The 26,268-nt window shown below is 43.1% G+C and overlaps 2 protein-coding genes across 3 annotated transcripts in view; both read right to left on the bottom strand.

Annotated features, from left to right (window-relative positions):
- The window catches only part of LOC139557361 (DENN domain-containing protein 2C-like), a 29,509-nt gene extending 8,004 nt beyond the window's left edge, over positions 1-21,505 (bottom strand). The window contains exons 1-15 of one of the 2 annotated variants that reach the window (XM_071372075.1): positions 21,014-21,505; positions 9,047-10,386; positions 7,549-7,673; positions 7,121-7,236; positions 6,854-7,003; positions 5,484-5,568; positions 5,173-5,217; positions 4,696-4,904; positions 4,337-4,446; positions 3,907-3,976; positions 3,493-3,570; positions 2,982-3,122; positions 2,634-2,782; positions 2,185-2,362; positions 1,761-1,802 (exon numbers count right to left, since the gene is read on the bottom strand). In XM_071372075.1, coding sequence (XP_071228176.1) covers positions 1,761-1,802; positions 2,185-2,362; positions 2,634-2,782; positions 2,982-3,122; positions 3,493-3,570; positions 3,907-3,976; positions 4,337-4,446; positions 4,696-4,904; positions 5,173-5,217; positions 5,484-5,568; positions 6,854-7,003; positions 7,121-7,236; positions 7,549-7,673; positions 9,047-10,143 — 2,595 coding nt within the window. In that variant the 5' untranslated portion in view covers positions 10,144-10,386; positions 21,014-21,505. The remainder of the gene's footprint in view (positions 1-1,760; positions 1,803-2,184; positions 2,363-2,633; positions 2,783-2,981; positions 3,123-3,492; positions 3,571-3,906; positions 3,977-4,336; positions 4,447-4,695; positions 4,905-5,172; positions 5,218-5,483; positions 5,569-6,853; positions 7,004-7,120; positions 7,237-7,548; positions 7,674-9,046; positions 10,387-21,013) is intronic. The other variant, XM_071372076.1, reaches the window with a different exon arrangement.
- Positions 21,506-21,647: 142 nt separating this feature from the next.
- LOC139557359 (AMP deaminase 1-like) overlaps positions 21,648-26,268 on the bottom strand; it is a 28,607-nt gene continuing 23,986 nt past the window's right edge. The window contains exons 7-15 of the mRNA XM_071372074.1: positions 25,235-25,429; positions 24,869-25,000; positions 24,620-24,783; positions 24,233-24,359; positions 23,484-23,647; positions 23,173-23,293; positions 22,872-23,045; positions 22,535-22,645; positions 21,648-22,273 (exon numbers count right to left, since the gene is read on the bottom strand). Coding sequence (XP_071228175.1) covers positions 22,118-22,273; positions 22,535-22,645; positions 22,872-23,045; positions 23,173-23,293; positions 23,484-23,647; positions 24,233-24,359; positions 24,620-24,783; positions 24,869-25,000; positions 25,235-25,429 — 1,344 coding nt within the window. The 3' untranslated portion in view covers positions 21,648-22,117. The remainder of the gene's footprint in view (positions 22,274-22,534; positions 22,646-22,871; positions 23,046-23,172; positions 23,294-23,483; positions 23,648-24,232; positions 24,360-24,619; positions 24,784-24,868; positions 25,001-25,234; positions 25,430-26,268) is intronic.

The following is a 26,268-nucleotide window of genomic DNA, read 5'->3' as shown; positions in this document are numbered from 1 at the left end:
ACTTCTTCCGAAGCCACTCCTGCATTGTCTTGGTTGTGTGCTTAGGTTTGTTGTCCTGTTGGAAGGTGAACCTTCGCCCCAGTCTGAGGTCCTGAGCGCTCTGGGGCAGGTTTTCATCAAGGATCCATGTATTTTTTCCCTCGATCCTGGCTAGTCTCCCAGTCCCTGCCACTGAAAAACATCCCCACAGCATGATGCTGCCACCACCATGCTTCACCCCAGGGATGGTGCCAGGTTTCCTCCAGATGTGACGCTTGGCATTCAGGCCAAATAGTTCAAACTTGGTCTCATCAGACCAGAGAATCTTCTTTCTCACGGTCAGTCCTTTAGGTGCATTTTGGCAAACTCCAAGCGGGCTGTCATGTGCCTTTTACTGAGGAGTGGCTTCCATCTGGCCACTCTACCATAAAGGCCTGATTGGTGGAGTGCTGCAGAGATGGTTATCCATCTGGAAGGTTCTCCCATCTCCACAGAGGAACTCTATCAGAGTGACCATCGGGTTCTTGGTCACCTCCCTTACCAAGGCTCTTCTCCCCCGATTACTCAGTTTGGCCGTGCTGCCAGCGCTAGGAAGAGTCTTGGTGGTTCCAAACGTTCATTTATGAATGATAGAGGCCACAGGGTTCTTGCAGACCTTCAATGCTTGTGAAATGTTTTGTTACCCTTCCCCAGATCTGTGCCTCCACAAAACCCTGTCTCGGCGCTCAACGGACAATTCCTTTGACCTCATGGCTTGGTTTGTGCTCTGACATGCACTGTCAACTGTGGGACCTTATATAGACAGGTGTGTGCCTTTCCAAATCATGTCCAATCAATTGAATTTACCACAGGTGGACTGCAATAAAGTTGTAGAAACATCAAGGATGATCAATAGAAACAGGATGCACTTGAGCTCAATTTCAAGTCTCATAGCAAAGGGTCTGAATTATGGGGTATTGTCTGTAGATTGTAAATGTAATCCATTTTAGAATAAGGCTGTAACGTAACAATGTAAAAAAACATCAAGGGGTCTGAATACTTTCAGAATGCACTGCATAACGCATTCCTACACAATTTCCAGACTTTACAGATGGACCACTTAGAAGTTAAATCAGGGGGGAAATTGTTATTTTTCTCACTGATAGAACATTGGCGTTCATCAAATTGACAGGAGTTTCATTATTTTTATTTCTGGGTGTGGATAATCCCTTTAATATTCTCACTATATGAACTTGGACTACATCCAAGAGAAATTCAAGCTCTGGCATAGTGTAGTATGATATTAAACTCCCGAGTGGCTTAGCGGTCTAAGGCACCACATCTCAGTGCTAGAGGCATCACTACAGACCCTGGTTCGATTCCAGGCTGTATCACAACCAGCTGTGATTTGGAGTCCCATAGAGCGGCGCATAATTGACCCAGCGTCGTCCTGGTTTGGCCGTCATTGTAAATACTAATTTGTTCTTAACTAACTTACCTCGTTAAATACAAATTTAACAATGTCACTTCAAAAGACAATCCCAGGAAAAGGACGGAGAGCAGACATGCACAGATAAAGTCTTCCTCATGTCCTAGTCACTTGTCATGTTTTGGAACCACACCCATCTTTCATGAGTCGCAATTAAATACAATTCAGTTGGTAGAGCATGGCACTTGCTCAGAGTTGTGGGTTCAATTCCCGCAGGGGACCAGTACAGGAAAAAGTAATGTATCCACTCAATAATGTAAGTCGCTCTGGATAAGAGCATCTGCTAAATGACTAAAATGTAAAATGTACACACCTGTTTGACAAACTTGTCTGCGCATAAATCTACAATAAGCACCTAGAATGCAAACAGAGAGAGAACATAGAAAATATCAATGACAACAGGAAAGCAGGTCAAAGTATTGGGCTTCAAATTAGACATCAGGGACTGTCTACCATTAACTGTTAGGAACTATTTGAAGTTTGATACTCCAGTTATTTGTTAGTCTTACTGTAATGACGTTTATAAAACTACCACTAGGTGGCACAAATACTTTTAATTCTGATAAACCATTGTGTGCGACAGAACACTAAATAACCCTAACATTAACCCTTTATCAATGAACTAATCACTCATGTACTTCCTCATCAATTCTGATGAAATCGAAAATGCTGTCCTTTGTAGCATGGCCATCTAGTGACTAGCCACTGGGAATCAGATGGTGAGCTTTGTCACTTACCTCCTCTATGGGCAGCTCCAGCAGCTCAGGCAAGCAGGGCGCCAGCGCCCCCATGAGAAAGGGAGTGGGAGAGCAGCTGATGTCCAGCATGCTGGCGGGTAGCACAGGCACAAAAGTATGCTGCCATGTGAACGGGTAGAGCAGCGCCAGCGCAGCATGGCCACAACGAGACAGCACACTGAAGAGAGGAGAAAGGGATGAAAATGTTAAATTCCAGAGAAGAGGTATGTCAAAGATAGAGTCCATACAGTCTATTCAATACAATTAACTCGGACTACACTATGTACTTATGAAAACTTACACACAGCACTTTCACACCGACCAACAGAAGAGCAAAGCAAACAATACATTCCACCCTGAACCAGTACTCTGCAGTACCTGCCCTCCCACTGTCTCCAGTCAAGCTGGAGATGCCAGTGAAGCTGTGTGTACTAGAGGAAACTCATCACCTGAGTTTGTTAGCGATAAAGATGACCCTCCTCTCCAGTAGTAGAGAGGCAAACACCTGCAGGAGTCTCCCAACGCTCAGGCACTGCAGCAGGCTCTCAAAGTCCACGTGCTCCAGCCTCGAGTCCACCGGCCGGCACAGAGTCAGCACCTGACCACACACACACCACGGTTGGCTATTGCTCGTACAACAGTTGGTTGCTGGGCAGAGACATTGCACATGATTGCAGGTGTTGTTGACAGTGTCCGTAATAAAGAGCTAGGTAGGAACTGTTACTTCTCTTAACATCCTGTAGTAACTATTTTCCTATAGTCCTAGGGTGACTTCCTCTTAGTTGTGATTGTGTTACCTCATTTCCTGAGCCTGGGAGGAAGCTCTTGACTGTGATGGTGCGTCCAGGGGCAGGGAAAGGAGCCTCCATGACGCTACGCATGAAGGGGGACACCAGGGCAGGACAGATCTCCCTGCGCCTCTCTACCTCCTCCAAGATCTGAAAACACACCCACCCACACGCACACAAAGACGCACCCAGTATAACTCCATAACTACACCCCTAAACACAAAGACTATCCTGATGACAGGTATCAACAAGGGAATACACCAGGACTACATTAAATACTAGCTGCTTTCTTCACCTTTTATTTACACTACAGTCACACCTGTCCCCTCTCACCTGCACCGACTAAAACATTGGGTGGTACATAATAACACATCGTTAAATATATCAATTATCCTTCTCAAAACTCACCCTTCTGATTAGCTTGGGACATTTTTACAGGATTTAGTTTCAACCCTTTTCAATGTGCACAAGCAAGCTAAAATGCATTATATATGAAGAGTTTAATCAGACTGCCGGTTACCTTAGCAAACAGGTTGAAGCAGCCCAGTCTGCTTACAATACAGTGAACTTCAGGCAGTCTCTTCCCCTTTCCACAGGGCTAAATGGAACAAATCAACACAGAGAAGAGCGTGAAAACCAATCCTGACATTCAGTGTCAATAATGTTATTGAAAGGCTATATCAATGCTGGCTTTCTGGGGGATAACAGAAACATTGCATTGTGCAATGCATTCAAAAAACACAAATCTAACATTCATCTACAATTTAACATTCGAACAAAATGTGAAATTCTTTTTAGTTAGGCTCATTGATTGAGGTTTTATGGCCTACGATTCAGATGGAGTATATCCTAGATGTTGAGTAAGCACTTTACTGCCAAGTTGTCACATGCATAGGCAGACACACACAAAACGTAATGACACACACACACTCACCAGGATCTTACGACAGTAACAAAACCAACGGCTGCCATCCTCTCCCGTCAAGACAAAAGAGAAAGTTTCACTAGAGACAGAAGCATAGAGAATATGACAGGGATACACATTGTAGTAGAGTTAAGCAGTGTTCTAGGGCAGACTCCCTGGGAAGAAAACAAAGCATGGCATATGAACTGCAATCATGTTTTTCTTTGTCTGACTCACTAGATGTTCAACCTTTCATTTAACATAACTTTCATTTTATTCTCAGATCATATTTCATTCTAGCACAGTGATTATTACAACAAAAAAAACTTGCTACTTTTAAAGTTTTGACCCGTTTCAATACTTATATTAAAGTGGTTGTTTCAGCACCCTTATATGAATATCCTTATTGTACACCACTGCTACATACTGTGACCACAATGTGAATGTAACAGCAGCTTACCTGGGCAGGTCTCCAGATGGCCGCCAGTCCTGAGAGTCTGGGAAGCAAAACTTGGGGATGGCCTTCAGCCGATCTTCAGCTTCACGGGAGTGACGAGAAGACTTCGCAAACTACACAGTAAAGAAAGGAGAGACTCATTTTATAGACTCATTTTATTCCCTGGCCCGCAAAACAGGAAAAAGTAAAGAGAAATACAATGGTTACAAAAAACAAAGGCAACTCAAAACATTCTGGGGTTCCTTTGAGCCCATCCATGGTTTCCCCTATAAACATGTTTTGTATAAGTGTGTTCCGCCACCAAGCTCCGTTGCCCCCCACCTGAAAGAGGTTGGCTTTAATTGATTTCAATTGACAATAACCTTGTTGGGAAACTGTTGCGTGATCTCAGGGGCGTAGGTGTTTCCCGGGAAACTCTTTCTGAGTGACACAACCACAAAGAGCTGGAAGAGTTGCTGTTGCTGGAGTTGGATCAGGTCCCTCTCCAGGGTGCGGTAGCCTGGCCTCCGCTTCAGCGTGGACTGGACATAGACCGAGCGTCTCGACCCTCCTAGTGGAGACAGTAAAAAATCTGATAAGGTGAATCTAACGGAACAGGATATTATATCTTGCTTTGATTAAGTGCTAATAAAATGTGAATAGAAAAAATAAAGGCACCCCCCCCCCCTGAAAAAAACTAGACAGTGCTTTCCCCTTAATTTGGGATTGAGGCTTGATCTATACAACTTTAGTAGAAGGCGTGGGACATTGACTGATCTCAACATTCTAAAAACGTCTGCCAAACTTTGATTTTGGAATGGACTTTTTTGACAAGAAGAAGGTCAATCCTATAGTAGTACCATTAGTGTTGTCCTCTGGGTCACTCTCAGTTCCACTGGTCTCCTCTGTTCAGAGCAGAAGAGAGAGTGCGCAAGAGAAAATGAGAGAGCGACAGAGCGCAACAGAAACACACAGACAGAGATAGAAACACAGAGCGAGAGACAGAGAGTAATAAAGGGATGAAAAAAAGAGACATTATAGGAGACAGAGTGTCTTTGTATTGTATTTGTACCAGTGACGGGATGTAACGCATCTCATGAATTGCTGGGTATTTACAGAAAGCAGTTAATCTTCATCTTGTAGACAAGTTCGAGGGTAATAACAGTCATACCTCGAGCTGAACCGCCCTGTGCCTGGCTCTTCACTCTCTTTCGCCCTCGCTTGGCGTCAAAGATCACATGAATCTTATTGACATACTGCGTCAGAGAAACCACACACAAACAAACACGTACACAAAGATATACACTGAACAAAAATATAAAACGCAACATGTAAAGTGTTGGTGCCATGTTTTTTGAGCAAATCTTTTTTTCTTTTTTAAATGCCCCAAATTTTGCACAAGGCCAGAAAGCTAATTTCTCAAAAATGTTGTGCACAAATTTGTTTACATCCCTGTTAGTGAGCATTTCTCATTTGCCAAGATAATCCATCCACCTGACAGGTGTGGAATATCAATAAACTGATTAAACAGCATGATCATTACACAGGTGCACCTTGTGCTGGGGACAATAAAAGACCACTTCAAAATGTGCAGTTTTGAAACATCTGGCATTGTGTGCAATTGGCATGCTGACTGCAGGAATGTCCACCAGAACTGTTGCCAGAGAGTTGAATGTTAATTTCTCTACCATAAGCTGCAGTACGTCCAACCAGCCTCACAACAGCAGACCAAGTTTAACGAGGCCAGCCCAGGACCCCCTTCACTTGCAGGATCGTCTGAGAGGGGGTGGGTGAACGGGAGGGGGTGGGCTGAGGAGTATTTCTGTCTGAAATAAATCCCTTTTGAGGGGAAAAACGGATTCTGATTGGCTGAGCCTGGCTCCGCAGTGAGTGGGCCTGGCTGCCAAATGGATGGGCCTACACCCTCCAAGGCCCACCCATGGCTGCACCCCTGCCCAGTCATATGGGAAATACATAGATTAGGGCCCAATTCATTTATTTCAATTGACTGATTTTCTTATATGAACTGTAACTCAGTAAAATCTTTGTAATTGTTGCATGTTGCATTTATATTTTTGTTCAGTATATTTATCTGATACAAATAAATCACATTCATGTGACATATCATCACATAGTTGTTGACATACTTGTGATCTGGCAACAAACTTTTCTGAAAAGTTAGCGAATCAATAAATGCAATTCAAGCACAACTTCCTTGTTGCACTGAAAAACGTTTCCTCATGGGTACCTGTTTGGACTGGATAAGGCCATCAGTCAAGTTTCAACTTGAGCAGCAAAATGAGTGACCTGGATCCAGAGCCAAGCATACAGGAAGCTCAGATGTTTCTCCAAATGGACAACAGATTGTAGGCCTAACACTAGCTTGGCTTCTCTATGTGTAATCTTGCAAACAGACCAATACCACTAACATTTTAGGCTGCTATTCCCACTCAAAATTACAAAATAAAATAACTAATAGTTTGCGGTAAATACAATTTACACTGTGTATAAAATGCTTATGAAATGCTTGTGTGTGTTTACCTGAGGCAGTCTGTATGTTTTGTGGGTGGTTGTGGGTCGCTTTGGAAAGGCAGTTCTGTGTGGGGCTTCAGTAGGGGAGGTAGGGGTGGGTGGTGTCGCTGCCAGTGTTTCCTTCCTCTCCACTCGCAACGTGAGAGGCTTGGGAGGGAGCTGAGACACAGAATACAAGGGGACTGGGTTATTTAAAGATTAAAGCATGTTTGTTTTTTCATATCAAACTGGGCTCAATTGAAATCTAATATCCTTTGAATCAGTTTCCATTACTACCTTTGGGGTGCAAGGGCTCTCTCTCTGTGCCATGTTCCAGGGTCGGGGACGCCTGATGGGGAGACACATAGTAGGAGACAGCTTGACATCCTCATATGGGTTGTCTCTGGGTCCAGCTGGCCAGGGTCAAAGGTGAGGGAGACAGATGACATACACAGCATAATACGCTAATAGTCCATGTTTAAGTCCGAATGGTCTTAAATGGCCGCCTTTATTTCTCTCCTTTCACATCCACCACTGATCTAAAAAGGACTTGATGTGACAATATGGAGAAAAATCTATATTCCAGTCATTTCTTTATCAGTGGTTACTACGATGGGAAGTAAGACTAGGAAAGAATTGGTTCCTAAATGTTCCTAAAATTGTAAGATGACTCCGTCTGCCTAAGTGGAGTGTAATTTTTCACTTTGTGTCAGGGGTGAACTCACAGATAATGTCCTCATAAATGTTGTCGTCAGAGAAGGCGTGGAACAGGCCGGAGCGCCTGGCCCCACTTCCCAGTGTACCCTGCTGCGCTGTCAACTGTACCACATCCTCAAACTCAAAGGACTTCCTGTAAAAATGGAGGGAGAGAGGGGGATGTGAGACAGGGGTCGCCCTAAACACAGTCTGCATTGTGATGTTCAATGTGTTATCCTCTTACGTTCAGCCAAAGGGCCTCGGCATTGGAGGGGTTTTCACAAGTTGATAGTGAAGATGATCAAATCAGTCACATACACATATTTAGCAGATGTTATTGCGGAATGTAGTGAAATGCTTGTGTTCCTAGCTCCAACAGTGAAGTATTATCTAACAATTCACACAAATCTAAAATAATGGAATTGAGAAATATATAAATATTAGGACACGCAAATGTCAGACTGGGATTGAGTAAAATACAGTATATACATAAGAAATGAGTAAAACAGTATGTAAACATTATTAAAGTGACCAGTGACCATGTCTATATACATAGGGCAGCAGCCTCTAAGGTGCAGGGTTGAATAACCGGTTGGTAGCCGGCTAGTGATGGCGATAAAGACCGTAGGAGGGAGCGTCAGGGAGAGAAAAAAAGGGTGTAAAATAGAAGCACAGAGAGCATAATGAAAAATTAATTCAACATGTGGCTAAGGGTTAAGATCAATACGGAGAGAGAGAGCAGGAAAGAGAGTTACAAGAGTAAGCCTAATAGAAAGCAATTTGGATGGTTATGCTAAAGACGCATGGGGAATTCCATTCAAGATTGGCCCAAAGATATGTATGATGTTTTGGATCTTCCTGGAATTAAATCAATAGAAAAGGTCCTTAGGGGGTAGGTTTTTGGCATACCATTGAAGTCTGTATCCAAGATGATTATTGAGAAATAATGTGTGACATTTACCCAGGCCTTCTTTAAGACACTACAACAATAAATCAGTAGATGCTACAAAGGCAGTATTGGTGTCCTTTGAAACCTTACTGTGTGTTCATATGGAATTGCCCTCATAGAGAATGCAAACTGATAGAAAAATTAGGAGGCTACATTAGTGGAATTCAATGTGAGAGCTGGTGTGTGTGTCAAAACAAACGTGACCGCTGGACAGTTGGCTGCTCTGGAAGTAGGCCATATCCAGACAATAGTCTGCAATGCTGCCAAAGACTGTGTCATCACACATGGAGGCCGACCAAATGCTAGACTGATCCTTCTCTCACTCAAACTTTGCCTCTAAAACTCTCTCATCTCACTTAACATAAAACAATTTACAACTAAGGACACTGTATGAGAGCACAATAGCTCAGGACAGAGAAAAACTTTCACCAAATAATTGTTAACATGTTTTTGTATTACAAACAACCAGATTTTCCCTTGACTAAAGCCGTTGCAAAAGTAAGATGCCAAAAATGTTCTGTTTTAAAATGGTAAACCAAACCTTCTCTATACTAGAGGTGTCAGTATCATGAACTTACCTGTTCTTTCTGTGTCTGGAAAACACATTGCCACGGCTGACAGGACACAGGGGTGCTGGGAAGCTAGGTGTTTGGGCTATGCCACTGCACTTGGTGTTGGATTGGTTGGCAGATGGAATCCTGCTGTCCCATTGGACCCAGTTTGCTGGGGTGCTGTCCCCTCCCTGATACTGAAATGTCCGTTGTGGTTTTGGTGGAGGGCGAGTCGCTGGACCCACAACACTCTGAGGCTCTGCTGAGGTATTTCTTCCCTTCTCCCAGAACAACACATCTCCCTCCAGCCTCCGCCAGAAGCCCCTTGAGGTGTAGAAATTACCTGGTGGCAGGCTCTCTCCATGGTCATCCACTGACAGACATAGGGGTTTGGTCCACTTAACTTCCAACACATTACCCACCTTCAGTTCACCATTGGTGGGGATGATCCTTTCTACTTGGAAGATGTCTGTAGTGTCTGTTGTAAGAGTTTGCGAAGGCGCTGTGAATGGCTTGGACACTGGTATTGTGGTTGAAGTCTTACTGAAACAGGAGTGATTCTGAGGGGCATCCGACTTTCTGCCAATGCCCTTGTGTCCGCACCGTGCTTGTAGGTTTTCCCTGAAATCCAAACCCAGGCTTCTGGCTTTAGAGAGGTTGGCTTTGCCGTGAGGTCCACCTCCCAAACTGTCGCTACATACTCCATTACCCAGGACATCCCCTGAAAGAGATCGGGATACAACTGGTGCATGCGCTTTGACCCTTTCGGCTTGCCCATCACCGTTTGGTTGACAGAGGCCTTCCCACTGGGAAATCTTCTGCCTGATGTTGAGGCCTGGCCTCCCTAGGTCCTGGGTTAGAGGCTTCCCTGAGGGGGCCTGCCAGGCCAGAGTAGGCCTTGATGGGTCCTGGATTAGAGGCTCCCCAGAGGGGGCCTGCCAGGCCACAATAGGCCTCCCTGGGTCCTGGGTTAGAGGCTTCCCTGAGGAGGGGGCCTGCCAGGCCACAGTAGGCCTCCCTGGGTCCTGGGTTAGAGACTTCACTGAGGATGTGGCCTGCCAGGCCACAGTAGCCCGGCCCCGTCCCCCTCCACCTTTCCCCTGCTCTATGCCCAGAACCAGCATGGTGAGAGGGGGCACACTGCCAGCTCACCCTCACTGCATAGTTGGTGGAGGCATGAGGACCCTCCTGGTGTATAGACACACTGTTAAAAACAGTGAGTCTGTCCTACAACTGGTTTAACCACAGTAGCCTATGGAAAGCAAGGAGATCCACAGGGGTCTTTCTTCTATCGTTTCCTTTTTACTTTTAAACCCCTCTTCCGTTAAACAGGGTCGGTGACTGCTCTTTTCCTCATAAAGAAGGACCTGCAAAGCAAAGGACACAAAAGCTATTACTCATCCATCAGCACTTCAAAACAAGTCAAGACAACACTCTGAAGAGAAAGCAGTATCTATTGAGGATGACACTATTACAGTGCCTTCAGAAAGTATTCATGCCACTTAACAAAGTGGAATAAGTTGTGTTACAGCCCAAATTCAAAATGATTTAAAAAATAATAATAATCTCACCCACCTACACACAATATCCCATAATGACAAAGTAAAAACATGTATTTAGAAAAGTGCAAATTTATTGAAAATCAAATACAGAAAAGCTAATTTACACCCGAGTCAAAACTTTGGAGAAGCACCTGTGGCATCGATTTCAGATTTGGAATGTCTGTATTCGCTTTGCTGGATGTGGGGATTTTCTCCCATTCTTGCTTGCATATTTTCTCAAGCTCTGTTAAATTAAATGGGGAGTGGTGGAGAACAGCAATCATCAAGTCTTTCCACAGATTTAACGGGATACAAGTCTGCATCACTTCTAATCCCCCATATATTTTTTTGCAAATATATACAGTACCGGTCAAAAAATTTTGAACACCTACTCATTCAAGGGTTCGTAGAATAATATAGATGACATCAAAACTTTGAAATAACACATATGGAATCATGTAATAACCACAAAATAAAGTCTTAAACAACACTAAATATATTGTATATTTGAGATTCTTCAAATAGCCACCCTTTGCCTTGATGACAGCTTTGCACACTCTTGGCATTCTCTCAACCAGCTTCATGAGGTAGTCACCTGGAGTGCATTTCAATTAACAGGTGTGCCCTTCTTAAAAAGTTAATTTGTGGAATTTCGTCATTCTTAATATGTTGGAGCCAGTCAGTTGTTATGTGACAAGGTAGTGGTGGTATACAGAAGATAGCCCTATTTGGTAAAAGACCAAGTCCATATTATGATAAGAACAGCTCAAATAAGCAAAGAGAAACGACAGTCCATCATTACTTTAAGACATGAAGGTCAGTCAATACAGAACATTTCAAGAACTTGGAATGTTTTTTCAAGTGCAGTCGCAAAAACCGTCAAGCACCATGATGAAACTGGCTCTCATGAGAACCGCCACAGGAATGGAAGACCCAGAGTTACCTCTGCAGAGGTTAAGTTTATTAGTGTTACCAGCGTCAGAAATTGCAGCCCAAATAAATGCTTCAGAGTTCAAGTAACAGACACATGTCAACATCAACTGTTAAGAGAAGACTGTGAATCAGGCCTTCATGGTTGAATTGCTGCAAAGAAACCACTACTAAAGGACACCAATAAGAATAAGAAGAGACTTGCTTGGTCCAAGAAACACGAGCAATGGACATTAGACCAGTGGAAATTTGTCCTTTGCTCTGGTCCAAATGTGAGATTTTTGGTTCTAACTGCTGTGTCTGTGAGACGCGGGGTGGGTGAATGGATGATCTCCGCATGTGTATTTCCCACCGTAAAGCATGGAGGGGGAGGTGTTATGGTGTGGGGGTGCTTTACTGGTGACACTGCTGTGATTTATTTAGAATTCAAGGCACACTTAACCAGCATGGCTACCACAGAATTCTGCAGCGATACACCATCCCATCTGGCTTGGGCTTAGTGGAACTATCATTTGTTTTTCAACAGGACAATGAACCTACACACCTCCAGGCTGTGTAAGGGCTATTTTTCCAAGAAGGAGAGGGATGGAGTGCTGCATCATCAGATGACCTGGCCTCCACAATCCCCCGACCACAACCCAATTGAGATGGTTTGGGATGAGTCGGACCACAGAGTGAAGGAAAAGCAGCCAACAAGTGCTCAGCATATGTGCGAACTCCTTCAAGACTGTTGGAAAAGCATTCCATCTGAAGCTGGTTGAGAGAATGCCAAGAGTGTTTAAAGCTGTCATCAAGGCAAAGGGTGGCTATTTGAAGAATCTCAAATATAAAATATATTTTGATTTGTTTAACACTTTTTTGTTTACTACATGATTCCATGTGTTTTGATGTCTTCACTATTATTCTACAATTTAAAAACTCTGACGAAGGCCGTGAGGCCGATACGTAAAGCTTATTAAAGAGCAGGGATACTATCAAGAGCAGTTTGCGGGTTCCTTCTTATTTCTCATCTTATTCAAATGTTACCATGTCCCTGCAAAAAAGATAGCTCAGTTGTGCGAGTGCCTTTTGAATGTAGAAAGTTGTAAAATTAAAGAAAAACCCTTGAATGGGTAGGTGTTCTAAAACTTTTGACTGGTACTGAGTGAGTGAGTGAGTGAGTGAGTGAGTGAGTGAGTGAGTGAGTGAGTGAGTGAATGTACAGTCGTGGCCAAAAGTTGAGAATGACACAAATATTAATTTTCACTAAGTCTGCTGCCTTAGTTTGTATGATGCCAATTTGCATATACTCCAGAATGTTAGGAAGAGTGATCAGATGAATTGCAATTAATTGCAAAGTCCCTCTTTGCCATGCAAATTAACTGAATCCCCCAAAAACATTTCCACTGCATTTCAGCCCTGCCACAAAAGGACCAGCTGACATGTCAGTGATTCTCTTGTTAACACAGGTGTGAGTGTTGACGAGGACAAGGCTGGAGATCACTCTGATTGAGTTCGAATAACAGACTGGAAGCTTCAAAAGGAGGGTGGTGCTTGGAATCATTGTTCTTCCTCTGTCAACCATGGTTACCTGCAAGGACACATTTGCCATTATCATTGCTTTGCACAAAAAAGGCTTCACAGGCAAGGATATTGCTGCCAGTAAGATTGCACCTAAATCAACCATTTATCGGATCATCAAGAACTTCAAGGAGAGGGGTTCAATTGTTGTGAAGAAGGCTTCAGGGCGCCCAAGAAAGTCCAGCAAGCGCCAGGACCCTCTCCTAAAGTTGATTCAGCTGCGGGATCGGGACACCACCAGTACAGAGCTTGCTCAGGAATGGCAGCAGGCAGGTGTGAGTGCATCTGCACGCACAGTGAGGCGAATACTTTTGGAGGATGGCCTGGTGTCAAGAAGGGCAGCAAAGAAGCCACTTCTCTCCAGGAAAAACATCAGGGACAGACTGATATTCTGCAAAAGGTACAGAGATTGGACTGCTGAGGACTGGGGTAAAGTCATTTTCTCTGATGAATCCCCTTTCCGATTGTTTGTGGCATCCGGAAAAAAACTTGTCCGGAGAAGACAAGGTGAGCGCTACCATCAGTCCTGTGTCATGCCAACAGTAAAGCATCCTGAGACCATTCATGTGTGGGGTTGCTTCTCAGCCAAGGGAGTGGGCTCACTCACAATTTTGCCAAAGAACACAGCCATGAATAAAGAATGGTACCAACACATTCTCCTAGAGCAACTTCTCCCAACCATCCAGGAACAGTTTGGTGACGAACAATGCCTTTTCCAGCATGATGGAGCACCTTGCCATAGGGCAAAAGTGATAACTAAGTGGCTTGGGGAACAAAACATCAATATTTTGGGTCCATGGCCAGGAAACTCCCCAGACCTTAATCCCATTGAGAACTTGTGGTCAATCCTCAAGGAGGCGGGTGGACAAACAAAAACCCACAAATTCTGACAAACTCCAAGCATTGATTATACAAGAATGGGATGCCATCAGTCAGGATGTGGCCCAGAAGTTAATTCACAGCATGCCAGGGCAGATTGCAGAGGTCTTGAAAAAGAAGGGTCAACACTGCAAATATTGACTCTTTGCATCAAATTCATGTAATTGTCAATAAAAGCCTTTGACACTTATGAAATGCTTGTAATTATACTTCAGTATTCCATAGTAACATCTGACAAAAATATCTAAAGACACTGAAGCAGCAAACTTTGTGGAAATGAATGTGTCATTCTCAAAACATTTGGCCATGACTGTATGTATGTAGAGTTGAAGTCAGAAGTTTACATACACTTAGGTTGGAGTCATTAAAACTCGTTTTTCAACCACTCAACAAATTTCTTGTTAACAAACTAGTTTTGGCAAGTCGGTTAGGACATCTACTTTGAGCAAGACACAAGTAATTCTTCCAACAATTGTTTACAGACAGATTACTTCACTGTATCACAATTCCAGTGGGTCAGATATTTACATACACTAAGTTGACTGTTCTTTAAACAGCTTGAGAAAATTCTAGAAAATTATGTCATGGCTTTAGAAGCTTCTTTTAGGCTAATAGACATAATTTGAGTCAATTGGAGGTGTACCTGTGGATGTATTTCAAGGCCTACCTTCAAACTCAGTGCCTGTTTGCTTGAAATACATCCACAGGTACACCTGCAATTGACTCAAATGATGTCAAATAGCCTAACAGAAGCTTCTAAAGCCATGACATCATTTTCTGGAATGTTCTCAAGCTGTTTAAAGGCACAGTCAAAAGAAATCAGCCAAGACCTCAGAAAAAATATTGTAGACCTCCACAAGTCTGCTTCATCCTTGGGAGCAATTTCCGAACACCTGGAGGTACCACGTTCATCTGTACAACCAATAGTACGCAAGTATAAACACCATGGGACCACGCAGCCATCATACCGCTCAGGAAGGAGATGTGTTCTGTCTCCTAAAGATGAACGTACTTTGGTGCAAAAAGTGCAAATCAATCCCAGAACAGCAGCAAAGGACCTTGTGAAGATGCTGGAGGAAACAGGTACAAAAGTATATATATCCACAGTAAAACGAGTCCTATATCAACATAACCTGAAAGTCCGCTCAGCAGGAAAAAGCCACTGCTCCAAAACCGCCATAAAAAAAGCCAGACTATGGTTTGCAACTGCACATGGGGACAAAGATCATACTTTTTGGAGAAATGTCCTCTGGTCTGATGAAACAAAAATAGAACTGTTTGGCCATAATGACCATCATTATGTTTGGAGTAAAAAGGGGGAGGCTTGCAAGCCGAAGAACACGGGGGTGGTAGCATCATGTTGTGTGGGTGCTTTGCTGCAGGAGAGACTGGTGCACTTCACAAAATAGATGGCATCATGAGGCAGTAAATTATGTGGATATATTAAAGCAACATCTCAAGACATCAGTCAGGAAGTTAAAGCTTGGGTCTCGCAAATGGGTCTTCCAAATGGACAATGAATCCAAGCATACTTCCAAAGTTGTGGCAAATTGGCTTAAGGACAACAAAGTCAAGGTATTGGAGTGGCCATCACAAAGCCCTGACCTCAATCCTATAGAAAATTTGTGGGCAGAACTGAAAAAGTGTGTGCGAGCAAGGAGGCCTACAAACCTGACTCAGTTACACAGCTCTGTCAGGAGGAATGAGCCAAAATTCCTCCAACTTATTGTGGGAAGCTTGTGGAAGGCTACCCGAAACGTTTAACCCAAGTTAAACAATTTAAAGGCAATGCTACCAAATACTAATTGAGTGTATGTAAACTTCTGACCCACTGGGAATGTGATGAAATAAATAAAAGCTGAAATAAATCATTCTCTAATATTATTCTGACATTTCAGATTCTTAAAATAAAGTGGTGATCCTAACTGACCTAAGACAGGGAATTTTTACTAGGATTAAATGTCAGGAATTGTGAAAAACTGAGTTTCAATGTATGTAAACTTCCGACTTCAACTGTATGTATGTACACTGCTCAAAAAAATAAAGGGAACACTTAAACAACACAATGTAACTCCAAGTCAATCACACTTCTGTGAAATCAAGACTAGTCATTCAACTGAGACTGCTCTTCTGTGTCACGGAGGCGCTCCGCACTGCTAAAGCTAACTCTCTCTCCTCTGCTCTCATCCTTCTAGACCTATCGGCTGCCTTTGATACTGTGAACCATCAGATCCTCCTCTCCACCCTCTCCGAGCTGGGCATCTCCGGCGCGGCCCACGCTTGGATTGCGTCCTACCTGACAGGTCGCTCCTACCAGGTGGCGTGGCGAGAATCTGTCTCCGCACCACGTGCTCTCACCACTGGTGTCCCCCAGGGCTCTGTTCTAGGCCCTCTCCTATTCTCGCTATACACCAAGTCACTTGGCTCTGTCATATCCTCACATGGTCTCTCCTATCATTGCTATGCAGACGACACACAATTAATCTTCTCCTTTCCCCCCTCTGATAACCAGGTGGTGAATCGCATCTCTGCATGTCTGGCAGACATATCAGTGTGGATGACGGATCACCACCTCAAGCTGAACCTCGGCAAGACGGAGCTGCTCTTCCTCCCGGGGAAGGACTGCCCGTTCCATGATCTCGCCATCACGGTTGACAACTCCATTGTGTCCTCCTCCCAGAGTGCTAAGAACCTTGGCGTGATCCTGGACAACACCCTGTCGTTCTCAACTAACATCAAGGCGGTGACCCGTTCCTGTAGGTTCATGCTCTACAACATTCGCAGAGTACGACCCTGCCTCACGCAGGAAGCGGCGCAGGTCCTAATCCAGGCACTTGTCATCTCCCGTCTGGATTACTGCAACTCGCTGTTGGCTGGGCTCCCTGCCTGTGCCATTAAACCCCTACAACTCATCCAGAACGCCGCAGCCCGTCTGGTGTTCAACTTTCCCAAGTTCTCTCACGTCACCCCGCTCCTCCGCTCTCTCCACTGGCTTCCAGTTGAAGCTCGCATCCGCTACAAGACCATGGTGCTTGCCTACGGAGCTGTGAGGGGAACGGCACCTCCGTACCTTCAGGCTCTGATCAGGCCCTACACCCAAACAAGGGCACTGCGTTCATCCACCTCTGGCCTGCTCGCCTCCCTACCTCTGAGGAAGTACAGTTCCCGCTCAGCCCAGTCAAAACTGTTCGCTGCTCTGGCACCCCAATGGTGGAACAAACTCCCTCACGACGCCAGGTCAGCGGAGTCAATCACCACCTTCCGGAGACACCTGAAACCCCACCTCTTTAAGGAATACCTAGGATAGGATAAAGTAATCCTTCTAACCCCCCCCCCCCTTAAAAGAGTTAGATGCACTATTGTAAAGTGGTTGTTCCACTGGATATCATAAGGTGAATGCACCAATTTGTAAGTCGCTCTGGATATGAGCGTCTGCTAAATGACTTAAATGTAATGTAAATGTAAATCAAACTGTCCACTTAGGAAGCAACACTGATTGACAATAAATGTCACATGCTGTTGTGCAAATGGAATAGACAAAAGGTGGAAATTATAGGCAATTAGCAAGACACCCCCAATAAAGGAGTGATTCTGCAGGTGGTGACCACAGACCACTTCTCAGTTCCTATGCTTCCTGGCTGATGTTTTGGTCACTTTTGAATGCTGGCGGTGCTCTCACTCTAATGGTAGCATGAGACGGAGTCTACAACCCACACAAGTGGCTCAGGTAGTGCAGCTCATCCAGGATGGCACATCAATGCGAGCTGTGGCAAGAAGGTTTGCTGTGTCTGTCAGCGTAGTGTCCAGAGCATGGAGGCGCTACCAGGAGACAGGCCAGTACATCAGGAGACGTGGAGGAGGCCGTAGGAGGGCCACAACCCAGCAGCAGGACCGCTACCTCCGCCTTTGTGCAGGAGGAGCACTGCCAGAGCCCTGCAAAATGACCTCCAGCAGGCCACTGTGATATGACTAAAGAGTTAATGAGGGTGGCTTTTCCACAAATAGACAGGTATTTTCCATTCCATGGTAGCAAAACGTATCTATTTATTCTAAATTTCTATAAAAATGTATTGAGTGAGATCATTTCTTTCTTTCGGTATATGTATACCGAGTATGTCTACATCCCCATCAGACCATTTTATTGGTAAACTACACGGTAATGTAAAATAATTTTTTTGTGATCCAAAATATAGAAGGTGATGGAGTCTGTTTGTGATCCGTAATATAGTAAGTACACATCATAATTTGGTTTTAATCCAGAGAGGTTAGAAAAAGTATCTAGATCCTCTATGAGGCTGTGGAGTGATTCTAATTTTGGATTGAAAAGAAAACATGAATCATCAGCGTACAATGACACCTTTGTTTTTAAGCCCTGGATTTCTAATCGCTTAATATATTATTGTTGGATCTGATTTTAACAGCCAACATCTCGATGGCAATAATAAATAGATATGCCAATACTGGACAACCTTGTTTTACTCCTCTTGACAGTATAAAACTTTCTGCGATGTACTTCTTGCCCGGTTGCTCAGTTTGGTCGGACAGCCAGCTCTTGGCAGAGTCTAGGTAGTTCCATATTTTCTCAATTTCCCAATGATGAAGACCACTGTGCTCTTGGAAACTTTCAACACTCTAGAAATTGTTCTATACCCTTCCCCAGATATATTCCTCATCACAATTCTCTCTCTGTGATCTACAGACAGTTCATTGGACTTCATGGTATAGTTTCTGCTCCAACATGCACTTTTAACTGTATAGACAGGTGTGTTTCTTTCTAAACCATGTCCAAACAATTGAATTGGCCACAGGTGGAATCCATTCAAGTTGTAGCAACATCTCAAGGATGATCAAATAAAATTGGATGCACTTGAGCTCAATTTGGAGTATAATAGCAAAGGGCTGAGAATACTTGTGTAAATTACATTTCTGTATTTCCTTTTCAATACATTTGCAACAATTTCTAAAAACATGTTTTCACATTGTCATTATGGGGGTAGTGTGTGTAGATGGGTGAAAAAAATATATTTAATCCATTTTGAATTCAGGCTGTAACGCAACAAAATGTGGAATAAGTCAAGGGGTATGAATACTTTCTGAAGGCACTGTATCTTTCAACAGCACACTCCTGAGGCAGTGGAAGGCGTACGGGATGTGTTTGGCCAGAGGAAGCTGGAGAGGATAGGCTCCTGTCAAGGTCAGTAGCCAAAAATAAAACCGGGAGGAGAAAATAAGACAACGGCAGGAACAAGGCACAGGAGCTTTGTGCAGCCAGAGTGAAGTCTGCTTCCCCCCCCAGCATATTTGGCTATCCCCCTGTCCCATCCTTAACCACAGCTGTCCCATTACAGAACACCATGATAGATTAAAACATTAAACCTAATTTACTCTCATCTCAAAAAGTCTCTTTCTGTAGATCAGGAAAAATGCCAGGATGGGTATTCCAAGTATTTTTATCTTGACTTCAGAATGCCTAGGCCTACGCGCCATAAACATTAACTGAAGATTGGAGCACTGATGCATTCACATGCACAAACAATTAAGATAAATTATGAAGGATTCCAGTAAATCCACATCACAGCCACAGTGATGTCTTATTACTGGAAAATATATTCTATATGGCCGTAAACTCTTAGCTAAATTAATTAGTTTAGGCCTAGTAGATTATTTTATAGGAACAGACTATTGAAACATTGACATTCTGAGTCCCTCACAGTGAATTAATGCATTTAGCTTGCGCTAAAACTACAACTGAACAGTTTGGCATGCAATACTGATATTTATGATATTGCACAGCCCCCTCATTGTATGCACCATCCAAACTGTATGGAGAGGCCCAAGTCCTTATGTGAAATCTTGCCTAAATATATTAAAACTCCTGTTCCTGCTTCCTTTACTGTACTCTGTTTGCTGGAAGCAAAGCACTTAGACACGATGCACATCACATTGAAAGCATTTAGAAAAGGGAGACATGGTGAAATTCCAGTGATGCTCATGATAATAATGATTCTATGTGCTGCATTCCAGCTAGGAGGGTGCAGGGGAATAAATTTAACCAGAGACAGGTCAGTCAGGCTCCACAAATGACGCTTTTGTTTGGTTTGACCTAAATCCAATGTACGTAGTGGAATCACATAGCCAGGACCCATCCTACACTTTAAACTGTCACTTATCACTCTGACCCACTTGCTTTATTTGTGTGTGTTATGCAGGAAGGCCTAGTCTGTGTTTCCTGAGACTAAGAAACAAAGGATCAGCAGACTGTCCATAATTACGGTTTGGGAGACTTGCACCCATTTAGAAGCTTTGGTTTCAGTATTGTTTACCAGCTATAATTAGATTTGCAGTTACACAGATATCAACCTCTTGGTTTTTCCCCCATTCAAAAGGAGTCTGGGGGGTTTGAACCATCATGAAGGATGGACATTTTGTCATTCCAGGGTACCTTTAAAATTTGCAGTGGAACTCGAACAACAATGTTACTCCAGTAGAATCCAAACAGGGATCATCAAGACCCAAATAGCCCGTCATCACTTACCAACATAAATTATACCTAATTGCACCTTCAAAACAACCATAAACCGCCCTCGTCAAGAATTGCTGCATGATAAAACTTGCCCTAGGTGGAGTACAAAAGGGGTAAGGAGTGATGGGTTGTTTCAGTAAACAGTCAATGCAATTTATATTAGGTCATGTGGAATGTATTTTAATTCTTACACTGTTGCTGATCTCACCCCTGCCACAATGTATCTGTAAATATACGAAGAGATTAACTGTCCTGTTTACATCCAATTAAGATTAACCTAATCAACAGATGTAATTACATTTGAGTAGTAGGCTAGATTAACTCAACAAATAAATAATGCCATGCACGACGAGGTTAGAACATTCAATTAAACCAGCAGATTCATGTTAAATTCATCGATTGTGACATCAATGCAACACGTTAACAAGTTACTGATAACTTGTAGCTAAATCAGTTAATTGGATGTGAGACCAGACACCGTGGGACACCAACCAAAATGCCTAATCTCAGACAAATTATTTGTTTTTAATCCATTGAATCGTAGCGATATGTATTACCCACCTCCAATTGGTTTCTCTCGAGGTCGCTTGCAGCAATCCCAACTTCTTTAATAGCAATAAGTATCGTAAACGGCAAATTAGACCTGTTCCCTGTTTGTAGTGGTTGGTTTTAGACATCAATATTAGCTATAATCTTCGTCCTAGTTGACTCAGAAGTGTTTCTCGCAGTAGGAAATCACGACGAATTCCAAATCGGGCGTTCCATTGCACTAGTTAGTTGCCACACATTCCCCTTTAGCTGATTAGCCGCTAAAGCTAGCTGTAGCTAGCTATCACCAACATGTCTTCTTTTAAGAGCAAAAACGTCTATTTACTTCCAACTACCGTTCACCAGTCTTGGACAGTAAGGAATAACATTAAGCAGGCACCGAGATATTAGCTAGTGGTACAACTCGAAGCAAGTAAGAAACTTTTCAGGGGGCTCCATATTAATCCTGTGAGCTAAGAGGCGTCGTCAACTCCTGCTGTCTCATCCAACGAATGGATGTCTTGATTTGTAGGAGAAGGCCAATTGACATAATCACAGGACGATGACATTTGCATCCACTCAGAAATCAGGGCAAGGGCATACATTTCAGCAAATCAATTCTGTCGTGGTTTGGTTTCACGAAAAATATTAATACAGAAATGAAATTATATTTGTTTTAACATTTATTACTTTCAAATCATTCTTGCAATTGAGTCCCCCACAATATGACACATCTAGAAAGAGTAATTGTTTTCACACATTTATAAACAAGTACAAGGCCAGTGAAACCAATCAAATGAAAAGATAGAATACAACAGACACAAACAGGATTATCATTATAGGTCCGTGCAAACTGGTATTCTTGTGATGTCCCTACCCCTTTAAAGTTGAAATGTGTAAGGGTTATGGTTAAGGAAGTCCCAAAGATCCCGGATAGCACTGACCAATCACTATATGCAAACTGTGTTAAATTGATATTAGTTGCACACAGCCACCAGATGATGGCTGGTGGCTGTATTCTAATAAATAGATTATGTGGTTTGCCATGGAGGGAACGCCAGTACACAAGAAGGTTGTCTTAAATAATCGGTACATTTAGCAGGGGCCATCACCATAAAACATAACATCTCAGATTGTTCACTCAGTCTTCAGACCCTCCTTAATAAGGTTGAGCTCATAGCAAAGTGTCTCGTAACGATAGGCCATACGGATCTGGGCGACATTGGTCTTGCGTATGTCATTGCCCTCAGGGCCCTCCTTCAGATAGTCGGAACCAAGGAAGTGAGTCTTCTCCTGTAGAAAGAAACCAAGGCAACACGTTTTGGTGCTGAAGATGTTATGATGGCAATTAGACATGGCAGTCTATTTACAGTGCTGTCATCCAACTAGTCTATACTATGATTGAACTCATACTTTAATGTAGATTGTAAAGTAACAAAATATAATGTCTTTGTGTAAAATAATAATGGTTCAGGTCTTACAAAGTGTGGCTAAATTGTGAGTCTATGAGGTAGTATATTGTCTATCCTGTTTGTCGTCTCTTGTGTTGTTTACCTCATCAGACAAGCCGCTCTGCAGCACACTGTTCCTGGAGATCTCACACATGTCACAGGTGCTGAGCTTGAACACCTGGGCTGCAATGGCATACTCCTCCATCAGGGGCTCCTGAGGACACACAGTCAGAGCAGAGTAAGCTTGGCATCTCAATTACTCTCTATAACTGATTTAGGATCAGCTTAAAAATCAGCCGTTACCATTTTGAACTGAATGGAACCTTGGGCCAGTTGATTGGCGCATAATGCACCAACAATAACCAAGAGCGCACCAAAACAGGTAAATATCTTTCTACATAACACACAGACTGCCAGACGGGCTCCCAGTCTGGCCTCACCCTGGTGTAGTGGAACTGCATGGGGTCATCCGTGGACAGGGAGACGATCAGGCCCTTCTTGAGGAACTCCAGAAGAGGACTCTTGGCATACTCCAGGAAGAGACTGTTGTTGCTGAGTGGAGACATGGCAATGGGAATCTGGGCCAGGAAGTAGAGGTACTGCAACACAGGGCTCTGTTGAGTGGGAGGGTTAGATACAAATGTCAACATTAGGACCACAGGAGTTAGTTGTGTAATGTGTTTAGGTTTTGATAGTGTCAAAGAAACAGAGGAGACCATTTTGTTTGGAGAGGCTACGGACCTTCTTGAGATTGAGGCCGTGAGAGATGTTGTCAGCTGTCATGAAGGAGGCCAGCAGATGGGTGACGGCTCCAGCCTCTCCACAGTGGGGCCTGAACTGGAAGGTGTTCATTCCCCTAGCCCTAGAATGCAAACAAAAACACAAAACAAACAATGATATGAGTGTATCATGTTTGAATTTTCCTTTTCATGCAACAATTTCTTGAAGGACATGTGGATTCCCACTGAGCACAGATGTCAATTCAACGTCTATTCCATGTTGGTTCAACCATTGTGTGCCCAGTGGGTTGTGATTTGACATGCGATACTCACTTGCGGAGCTGGTTGATCATAGTGATGTTGGCATACATGTAGTAGATGTAGTAAGTATAGGAGGGGTTCTTGGCAATGTTCCACTCCTCTGGTTTGGGGCTCTTGGTGCAGAACATGTGACCACTGTGCTTGGACTCGTCATCCACACTGTCGAAACCTGTCACCTACAGAGCAGAGGAAGATGGAGAATGAAGAGATTGCCTTGCTATTCAAATTATTTTCTTCATATATCATACCAAACTATTATTTTATTTTTTTAAGTGATTGAAAATGTAAAAAACACATTTTAAAACTCAAATTCCTACCTTCTGATAACATTTCCATCAAGGCTGGAGAACAATCATGAATTAGGACATTTGAGTGAACTACTCCTGGTTGCTAAAATTCGAATAGTTTGCCTAATTTCAGTTTGTGTGACAAAACAAGCAAGTATAGTGTAGAGAATCATTGTAACATCTAAAACGCTGTGAAATATATTTTCCATAACCAAAAATATTGTACTTTCAGGTTGAAGCTGATTTACAAAACCGAAAGCAAAAGACGCAAAAAACTAAACTTGAGAAAGGTAAGCGCAGAAATAGTGCACATAGAACATACCTACCACTTCTTAGACTTGCTTTAAATGAGAATGACAGATCTACAACACACATTTCTATGTGAATTTGGTCAGGATGCACAAAAAGTTGCATATTGCAGCTTTAAAATGTAAAACTCCTTCATCCCTGGTTCCTCATGCCAGTCTCACTCACATGCTTGAGGAAGATGCTGAGCTCAGGGTTGGCGTGGGGTTCGATGGTGGCCTGGAAAACAGGCAGGAAGATGTTCTCCAGCAACTTTCCAAAGTGGGGCACGAAGTTCCTGCCTCTGAAGATGTCACTGAGGTGGAAGTACAGAGAATGAGCAGTTAGTAGTTTACAAACATGAGATGCCATGGTAATAAACATGTTCTTCAGACCTTATTCTAAATGTACAAATTTCATTATTTAGAGAGCCATTTAAAAAAAATATTGTTTGTTTTTACTTGGAGGGCCAAGTACCCCTAAAAGAGTAGAATTTTATACTGAGTTTGCCAAACTTGCCAAAGGGTGCAAAAAGGGTAGAGCACATTCACTGAAGAACAGAGAGATACAACTTACTAGATCCTGGGCACTTGAATCATCCACTTGAGTTGAGGGGAGAAGACTCTGTGCTTGTTGAACCAGCTTGAGAGCTTGGTCCACTCATTAGGGTTGCAGCCATAGATGGACAGACGTGGCTCTGCGTATTGGTACCTGGCATCCTCCAGATCAGAGGCCACTTCCTGGGTGCGAAAAATATAGAATCAGCTGGTTGTAATCAAGCGATGTTTACAAAAGGGAACTAACTAAGCCATAGCTGAGTCTAACCTTAATGATCCTGGCGAAGTACTCTCCATCGATGTGGTTCTCTGTCTTCATGTACAGGTCACGCAGCTCGCTAGCTCCCACAGGGTTGTACTTAGCATTGAACTTGTCAAAACGCTGAAAGGTTTGTCTGCCCTTAAGACATGAGCGAGAGAGAAGCACGTAAGACCAAGGAGTGTTCACATTGGAAAAAGTTTCAAAATATCAAAGATGCATAGTTTCACCGTATGCAGCTTACTATGTAACCTTTCAACGGCTTCTGCCAAGAGGTCTGGACCTTTGACACAGGAGGTAGGAGCGCACTTGCCCTGTGGTCACAGGACTGCTTTTCCCCCTTTGATCGCTAAACTAGCTAACAGTATGACTCACAGCGTGCACATCCAGGGAATCGACAGTGAGGTCATAGGGGTGCAGCTTGAGGTTGGCGAACAGCTCCTTCATGGTCACATCTTTGCCCTTGATGTTTTGCACTACACGGTCAGCGTCCACCTGGTAAGACTTCTTGATGAAGCGCAGGAGGTGCTTCTGGTTCATGCAGGCAGCAGCATGGATGTGGGTGTCGACCTACAACAGCACACAGGAGTTGTGAGAAAAAATGTATATGAGTTACTACCCACTAAGCATTTACCATCAGCGACGTCTTTTGGATGTCTTTTTTTGGTGCAGTCCGGACCGGCCTTGATTTCAACGTCCAAGGACAGTTCTTTTTGGTCCAGACCAGACAAAGCATGAACCAATCATAGCCATCTATGTTTGGTTCAGATTTTGTCCAGTCTGGACTGGCCCTGATTTCAATATCTACACAGGTCCAGTCCTGACAGGCCTATATTTGGCCCAAACATAGATATCTATAATTAGATGTGCTTGCTGAAGCCAAGCACAACTCTAGATTTCTTACAGTCTTATTATTATTATTTGATTTATTTGAGTCACTCTAGCGCTTAAACGTTTTAAGTTGTTAACACAAAACCAACTTCCAAATGTGTACACTGTCCCAATTTATATTGCTTGAGAAAATATTTTTGACAGCATTTATACTTTTTGTACTACAATAATATTTAAATGAGCTCCCAATGCAATTCAATGGCAGAAAGGGGCCATAAACTTCAATGGTAAAAAAAAAAATCTAGCATTCTACACTTATCTCCTCTTTCAACATTTAAGTTAAACACCAAACCAACGTTGAGATGTTCAGACTGACCCTACTTAGATTGCTTATATACAGATTTTTGATACTATGTATACTTTTTGAATTATAATGATTTAAAATGTGCAATATTTACAATAGTCAATGTAGACCATGAGAGATAAATATAGTGCCTTCAGAAAGTATTCATACCCCTTGACTTATTCCACATTTTGTTATGTTACAGCCTGAATTTAAAAAAAATAGATTTTTTTTA

This window comes from Salvelinus alpinus, chromosome 28, assembly GCF_045679555.1.
Source record: "Salvelinus alpinus chromosome 28, SLU_Salpinus.1, whole genome shotgun sequence".
Taxonomy (NCBI): Eukaryota; Metazoa; Chordata; class Actinopteri; order Salmoniformes; family Salmonidae; genus Salvelinus; species Salvelinus alpinus.
This window is presented reverse-complemented; position numbering and strand designations above follow the sequence as displayed.